Raw genomic sequence first — 8,592 nt, forward strand, 5'->3', positions numbered from 1 at the left:
CCTAAGACAAATTGTATGTATTACGAGTTCAGTCACAGTTTTGTTTTTTATGTCATATTATGCTGTTAATTTAAAATAGAGCAAGTGCACTCTACCACACTCACCATCCGCTTTAACAGGAACACATGAACAGAACTGAGCAAATCCATACCGATACAGGTGGAGAGCTCCTGTTAATATTCACACCAAACATCAGAATGTGATAGCTGTGACAGAACATAATGGGCTGCTACCACTATTTAAAAAATGCTGAACTCCAGGATTCCTCACTACAACAGACTAAGAAGATGAAGAATAGTGTGGGGGGAAAATGAGTGAACAGCAGTTCTGCTCGTCAATCTTTACAGTTGTGAAGAGCATTAAAGAATCTCAGCATGCACAAAACATCCAACTTTGAGGTGGTTGGGCTACAACAGCAGAACACCACATTGGGTTCCACTGTTGACAAAAAAGACCAGGAATTCGAGGCTATCATTCACATGGCCTATCTAAAACAGAACCCCAAAAAGAGTAGAACCAGATGTGGTCTTGTGCTGTTGTAGCTCATCCACCTCAAGATTTAATGTTATGCTTTCTTTGCAAAGTTACAAGAGTGCTTATTAAAAGTTACTTGTCAGCTCGGACTAGTCTGAAGGTGAACATTTTTTTTTTTTTCATAAACGGGGTTTCGGCTTGTAGACAATATATATATATATATATATATATTTTTTTTTTTTTGCTTGTTTTTCATTCTGTATAAATTGCATAAAAAATGCATAAATTGTTGGACAGGTTTTTCTATTAAGGAGGAAGGGTAACTGTGTGTCTGTTCTACTATTTGGCGAGCTCTGCATTCCCATTTAGTAGTGGAACAAAATAGACTTTTTAACAGATAATATTAATAAAGTTAATGAAATTTGAAATGTGTAAACACTATTTTTTTCTTTATAATGCGCTATTTTCATTACAGTAATATCTGGATGAATTTCATTTCATACTGCTATAGACACAAAAGCAAACTGTCACATATTTGTGTTCTTTTTCAGCTTCCCAGGTCCTGTATCCCCCTGAAAATGGTAAGCAACTGAACATCTTCAATTCTTATGTGTTTTTGATTAAAAGAAGTCTTGAAGTAGCCGAAATTTAGTAGGAGAGAATTAGAATGAAAGCCATAGTTCCACAGCAGAACTAAGCAATACAGGCCACGTTTTTTTTTAGTAGCACCCCCTACTGTCCATGTGAAACTTGTTGATCTGCATTGTTTTTTCTTAATTTCATGCTATTCAATGCTTTCTGGATCTTTTCTAGAGTATATATCAAAATCTGCATCTTTACCAGGGTATGGCAGAAATGGACTACACCGGGTAATACAAAACTGCTACTTAGCAAAGAGAACATTTAAATCTTATAAAGTCAACCTGACCTTGATTGTCTTTTGATAATCTTTATTTTCTAGCAGCAAAATACAGACTACTTTCAGTATGACAGTGGCAATGAGGTCAACTGGGGAATCAGAGGTTAGTTGTTCTTTGCTCTGGAGTTATCTGCGGTGCAAAATTCCAGTAAATAAAATGTCATAACATAACAAAACTTTCATTGATAAACAGCAGCTAACAACGTGTTTCTTGTTTTTTAAATGATCTTCTTTTCAGAGTACAAGGTGAGTCCTGAAGCCATCCTAACACAACCACAGCTTCTTAACCTGTAGTTCTGGTCATAAACCTGAAAGGAAGGTAAACTACAGTACTTCAGCATGATCGGACAGATTTTTAGAGCAAAATAGAAAAAAAACAGAAAATAGGGAAACCGGGTTTCCTGTCATAAGGTCACAGGGATTCTGCCTGGTCTTTTCTTTGTTGTTACTCAGGGGTGATGGTGAGGTCAATAGTTTAACTTCGCATAGAATTCTACCATGTAGTCTGATACAGATTCCAGGCTTTGTAGCAATTACTTTGTTGTTGGTATGAAAATACATTTTAGGCAAAAGATGCCTAACATGCAAGAATCTCCTTATCCTCAAATAAATATATAAAAGACATTGAAGAAATGTTATTGCATCACATGTTCATAATATGCAGTATTAAATTTACATAGAAATAGTTATGTTACTACATTTGGTGGGAACTCTGTTGTTTGCTAAAAAAAATGTCTTTAAAATAATAGTGTTTGGTTCAGGCTTTGAGGAAATGCCTTCATTCTTCACAACATCTGTGCCATGTGTTCACATTTCACCACCACGGAAGGAACTATGGCAAACATAGACAGGAACTGTCAGGAAGTGTTGTACTGATGCTAATAAGGTTGATATGTGCAGTAACATGTTTCACTGCTGAAACTATAAGAATAGAGATGGTATAAAGGTACACACTCTAAATATGTTTGACTGATTACATCATGCAATGTGGTGCCCACTTTGAGTCCTGGAATATGTAATATAACATATATAATAATAATAATCTATAGATGGGATAACCTGGCCATTCACTACATTCAAATAGTTAGTTGGGGTATCATGGGAAAATACACACCTCAACTTGACAGTTGAAGACGGGAAAAAGACCCAAGTGAATTCCCATGGAGATCAGTAGTTTCTCAAATACTTAAGCCGGTTATCCCGATATTTACAGCCATCCTATGATAACAGACATTAAAATTTTTGTCCATTCTGATGTTTACTGTAAATATTAGAAGCTCCTACCTTGTACCACATCTTTCTGCTGCTACATGCATGACTGAATAGATAACTGCATAAATGTGCAGGTATAAATGTGTTCATAATGAAGTGGATTGATCATGTTCACAATAAAAAAAAATTATATTTATAGCATAGTGTCTATTATCGCAAATAGCTGAATCTTGTGTTGTTGCTATCATCCATTGGGTTACCTTGATATTTCTATTGAATAACGTATTTTGGTAATAATATAAAAACCACAGGGGCGGCACAGTGGTGTAGTGGTTAGCACTGTTGTTTTGCACCTCCAGGCTCCGTGTTCGATTCGCGGCCAGCTTTGATTCCCATCTCTGTGTGCACAGAGTTTAAATGTTCTCTTCATGCTTGGTAGATTTTCTCCAGCTACTCCGGTTTCCTGCCACAGTCCAAAGACATGCAGATTAGGCTAATTGGCGTTCCCAAATTGGCCATAGTGTGTGAATGAGTGTGTATGTGTGTGTGTGCCCTGCGATGGATTGGCACCGTGTTCAGGGTGTACCCTGCCTCGTGCCCTAAGACTTTTGGGATAGGCTTCAGACAACCCATGACCCTGCGGTATGAAGCGGTACAGTCGTAGTGAGTGATAAAACCACATAATAGGATAAAACAAAAATTTAAAAGCTTATTTACATATTGACACATTTTAATGGAACTCTAACAACATTTGATAATAATTAGCATAATTTGTACTTGTGTAACTATGCATACAATTCAAAAATAAACTGAATTTTAATTAATTGTATTGTAATAAGTGGCACTTTTGCAACATAAAAAAAAAAAAATATATATATATATATATTAAACATAATGGGGGTCACCATAGGGTCAACATTTTAAAAATAAATTATAATAAGTTGTTTGCATTTTTTATTTTAATGTGTGATTAATGCATCTGTCCCCACAGGTTTACCCATATGAGGCACTGATTGTGACCACCAGGGGGCGAAATAGGCTGCCAAAAGACGTAGACAGAGCCAGGCTGGAAGTGAGTGATTGTGAAATTCATTTACACAATTAACTGCATAAGCACTTTATCCTGGTCAAGCTTGCAGTTAATTTAGAGCCTATCCTGGGAATACTGGGCTAATGCCTTATAAATTCAGTATTTTACAAGAACACAACCTGTCTCCAAATCAGCTGCACATTATTTATTTTAACACACACTTGCAATCCCATGTGTCTTTCAGAGGCATCTCTCTCCTGAGGAGTTCTTCCAGGTGTTTGGCATGACCATGGCTGAGTTTGACCGACTGGCACTGTGGAAGAGGAATGAGATGAAGAAACAGGCTAGGCTATTCTAAATGTTCCTGCTTCCTACATGCAGAGCTAGAGACAACTATCCATGACAAGCCAAAAAGATGCTACCATTTTCTGGCTGCACACTCACAAGCCGACTGAGCGGCAGATCACTGAGTGCAGGAAAGAAGAAAAAGCAGGAAAAAGCAACAGTCTAATAAAAGAGAAAAGCTAGAAGTCATGTTAGATTCTTTCTTGCTTTAATAGATTTTTATAATTTCTTGTTGATAAAAATAGAGAATCAGAAATCAGTAAGTCAAAAATCCATGTAAAAATTTGGGAGCCTTATATTTTGTGTTAATTATGCACCAGCAGAGTGGCTAGAATGTAGATACTATATTAATACTACTACTACTAATAATGAGATCTTGTTTTGTTCCTCTCTTGTATATTAAACTTGTAAACTAATATCTTATTTTACTTTATGGACCATTTTTAGCTTACAGTGGAAACACATAGCTGAATAATAATTAAGGTTAATGCAAACATGAAAGGTTTCCCATGAAAATGAAAACCAAAGGGTCAGTACTATGTGTGATTTTAACAGAATCCAAAAAGTAGGGATTCAGCATTACCCATGCTATAGATGATTCAGGGTAAATCTTGGGCTTAACCTCTAAATGTAATTTTTTTTTAAAACAATTAATTAGTAGACACAGTTTAAAGATTGCATTGAGCCATCCTTGAGGGTTTTGTAATGGTAGCCACGGTCATTTGCTTTTGGGAATATTCACAAGCACTAACAAACACAAAGCATTAAAACACATTAGACTTAAAAGAAGGTGTTGTGGTGCATTGTTTCAGTTTTTTTTTTCTTCTTCTTTATTTTGTTGATGAACAGGATGGAAAATGTGACGGGAAATTTGGTGATTTTCCGAAATAAGGCATGCAACATTTTTGATTAGATTTGAACTGATTTGTTAAGTTTGTGTTTATGGTGCTAAGATGATGTTATGCTGCATTAGTTGCTATAAGCATGATTATACAATTAGGACAATCAGAAGGGTCTCTAGGAATGTTTTTTACATCCAGGGTACATCCATTGCAACAAAAAATTTACCTCTATTGCACTTAATTAGGACCTAATAGTGGAATCTGTAATGCCACAGTATAAATAGTGTAGAATATGTTAAATTTGGACCTCACAAAGCAAAGACGAAATCTGTCTTTGTTTTACACCTCTGCTTATGTTGAGTGTTTTAAGTTGTTGTTGTTTGTTTGCTTTTTTGGTAACTGGAATGTATTATATTGTAATACAAATTTAACAGTAGCGAGTGAGAGAGTGAACATATTTTTTATTCTTCTTTTTTTAAACAGTACAGCTACCTATCTAGTTCACTTTATTTATTTGTCTGCAGTTTCAACAAGTTATGTAGCTATCTTATAATAAATAAAGCTGTTTCTGGTGTATTTTGAATTTGTTTGTGGCAGGAATAATGGATTAACTTCATTAAATTTAGTACTAAGATTAGTTTTGCAACCACAAGATAAGTTGCAAAAGTCTTGAGCCACCCTTTATTTCTTCATAAATTCAATGAAATGATGTAGCAAAATTATAGAAATTGGAACAAACACAATTTAAAAATTGATTATTTACAGTATGTAACAATCTCAGCAGCTTCATTTTTTATGATGCCTACTATGGAAAGAGAAACAGCACTGGGTAGCCCTGATGTGGCCACAACTTGTGCTTAAATTAATGTAAAATTCTTAATGGTTGTAGCTCATAATAAGTACTGCCTACTTAAAGATCTCAATTATTTATTTAATATTGTCTCTATTTTCCCATTCATGTATCTTAGTGACAGCCTCCTTAGCCTGATCAGGGTCACAGTGGTCTGTATACTATCCCAGGAACACTGAGTGAGAGGCAGGAATACACACCAGATCAGATGCCAGAGTCAACTGCAGGGCCACACACATTCACAATTTTTGGACAGTGAGAGGAAACTATAAATGTGGAAGAAAGCCACAAACAGTACCACTGCTACCATGTGAGCCTTGAGGACAATTAAGTGAATAAAAATATTTTTGCATAAATTCTGTAGAAATCATACATATGACATAGACCTATAAAGATCCAACCATTATGCATGCCATTAACGTAAACCTGGACAACACGGCCAGCTGTTGACCTGACAATTTGTGTATTAGTGTACAGTATTTTCAAGTAAAATATTTCATTAGCAATGCTTTCCATTTCTACACCCATCTGTTGTTCCAACTTTTACATTTTAATCTCATCCTCCTTCCACTTCATGTGTAAAGGAGTGGGGGCGTTTGAGTGGTGTTATGTGTACAATGCATAAATTATAAATTTAGGCCTAAGTTTCGAGCATTTTTCAACATAACACCCAATGTTTTTCAGTAGGAATGAGTCCTAATTAATCAGGGTGAAAACAGCCCCAAATCTCATTTGTGATTTCTGACAGGAATTTGATTCACTCATTGATGGATGTTGGAGAAGTCCTCTCTATATCTCATTTAGTTCTTTAACCACTTCTTTGCTGTTTTGGAAGTGTGTGTCTTTAAGGTGTTTGGCTCACCATGTTGTTTAAAAGCTCTTACATAGTAAGAGTTAGCTCTTTCTCTGTAGTCAAGGCTGACTCCTGGCATATGCAACCAAAATTGTGGACAAAATATTCAGGTACTTGGCAGAATTCTTGATGGCGTCTTTATAGGAGCCCTTGAGCTATAATACCATATTTTAAAGTGGTTATCAGGTGCTTTTTTATCTGCAGTGCTGCCTAAACCTGTAATTATGTAAGCACTTTAAATGTGCAGGCCATTTAGTTTATAAGATCCTCCAGGGAAAGACAAATTGAAGCAATGCTTCCACAAACAATAAATTAATACTTATCTAATGCATTCATAGTAGAGAATAAAGCATTGCAGAAGGTGCTGTTATATGTAAAGGACAGCTGGTGTGACGCCACGCTAAGTGTTATTAACTGAAGTTTTGAGTATTTTCCTATGGAGTGACTGAAGTTTAAAGTGTAAGATCTATTCAAGAAGACTTATATATATTTTAAAAAGCTTACCTAAAGTAAAACTTACATTTATAATACATTTTTTAAAGGATAACTTTACATAGGTTTTTATTATTATTATTATTATTATTATTATTATGTGTAAATAGATCCGCTTCCTCTGAGATCATCAGACGTCTCAGGATTGAATGTATGCCATCCAGTTTAAAAAGTAGCATAGTTCATGTTGCACAAAGCAAGGACTAACATCCTGAATAACTATCATTAAAGGTCACAAGGTTAATAGACTGATTCACAATGTTACTTCTATATACAAATTCCAGATCTAATCACAAAGGTCATTTCAATGACCAATAATGCATAGAAGGAGAGTTTACTGCCAGAGCATTCAACTTCTCACCTTGTTTATCTAAAGTGATTGCTGGCAAGAAGGCAGTTTTAAAGACACCAATCTTAATTGCTTCCTGGACTGATAGATTTTCTTGAGTTAATCCTACAGACAATGACCCCGCTCAAATCCCTCTTGTTTTGAAAAGCAGATTTACTTGGTGAGGAATTCTCAAAGCTGTTCCAACAACTAGAAAAAGTAGCAGTAAAAAGAACCAATTTCTTAACAGCCATCTTGGGGCCACAAGCAGGTCTCTGTTGCCTGCTACCCACAAACCTGTACAGTGTGTGCAGAATTACAGCAGAGCCTTAAGTGTTTACCAGCTGGCAGGGGCAGAATTAGACCCCTGTTTCTCCAAAACTGCGGAAGTACAAATGGAAAGTGATGGCTCAACTGGTAGGTTATTTTCTGCTAGGGTGATTCTAGAGTTTAACATTTAGGCTCCTAGTATATAATGTGACAAACTGATGATGAATGAATGCAAATAAGGAATGCAAATGGACACACTATGAGTATGTGTTTGTGTGTAGCTAGTATGGTAAGTGACTATTCATGTTTTTTTTTTTTTGGTGGCTGTATTTTTTGCCTCTCCGTCCTACTTTCTCACTCCTATTTCTTTTCTTCTTTGTCTGCATACCCTTTTAGCATGGTCATCCTTTATTAATCCTTATTTATTTGCACATATATTCATTCATTCATGTTCTGTACTGCTTCATGTTCTGAGTGACAGGAAGCCCAAAGCCTATCCCAGGAGACTTCATGCTCAAGGTGTGGTACACTAGGGGCAGGATGCCAATTCCTCCCCGGGCACACATGCAGTCACATAATCATTCACACACTCATTCATGCACGGTGGGCAATTTGGGAATGCCAGTTAGCCTAATCTGGATGTCTTTGGACTGTGGGAGGAAACCAGGGTACCTGGAGAAAACTTACCAAGCACGGGGAGAACATGCAAACTTTGTGCAAAATATTACAGGATCATTGACCAAAATCCTAAGAGTGTGCAAAATCATGCACTGAGCAGAGCAATGATTGTGAAAAGCTTTGGATTGGTTTCAACCATGCAGTAACAAAATGCAGCCACAGAGGAGTCTGGGGAGTGTTTGCACATGCCTGACTTTTGCATTGCTTTTTTCAGCTTTCTTGCTAATGAGAAGATATTACAATATTAATGGAAGTTTAGTAAGCAAAATACCATTTTAATGGGAATTAGATGAATAACA

General features: G+C 36.1%; 1 protein-coding gene across 6 annotated transcripts in view; it reads left to right on the plus strand.

Moving 5' to 3' along the window:
* The window catches only part of ablim3 (actin binding LIM protein family, member 3), a 78,119-nt gene extending 72,762 nt beyond the window's left edge, over positions 1-5,357 (plus strand). For 5 of the 6 annotated variants that reach the window (XM_053505913.1, XM_053505914.1, XM_053505915.1 and 2 more), the window contains 4 exons: positions 1,026-1,055; positions 1,288-1,343; positions 1,436-1,496; positions 1,632-2,129. In XM_053505913.1, coding sequence (XP_053361888.1) covers positions 1,026-1,055; positions 1,288-1,343; positions 1,436-1,496; positions 1,632-1,687 — 203 coding nt within the window. In that variant the 3' untranslated portion in view covers positions 1,688-2,129. Of the gene's footprint in view, positions 1-1,025; positions 1,056-1,287; positions 1,344-1,435; positions 1,497-1,631; positions 2,130-3,596; positions 3,678-3,879 lie in introns of those variants that run through there. The other variant, XM_053505918.1, reaches the window with a different exon arrangement.
* Positions 5,358-8,592: the final 3,235 nt, after the last annotated feature.

Source organism: Clarias gariepinus, chromosome 10 (assembly GCF_024256425.1).
Source record: "Clarias gariepinus isolate MV-2021 ecotype Netherlands chromosome 10, CGAR_prim_01v2, whole genome shotgun sequence".
Taxonomy (NCBI): Eukaryota; Metazoa; Chordata; class Actinopteri; order Siluriformes; family Clariidae; genus Clarias; species Clarias gariepinus.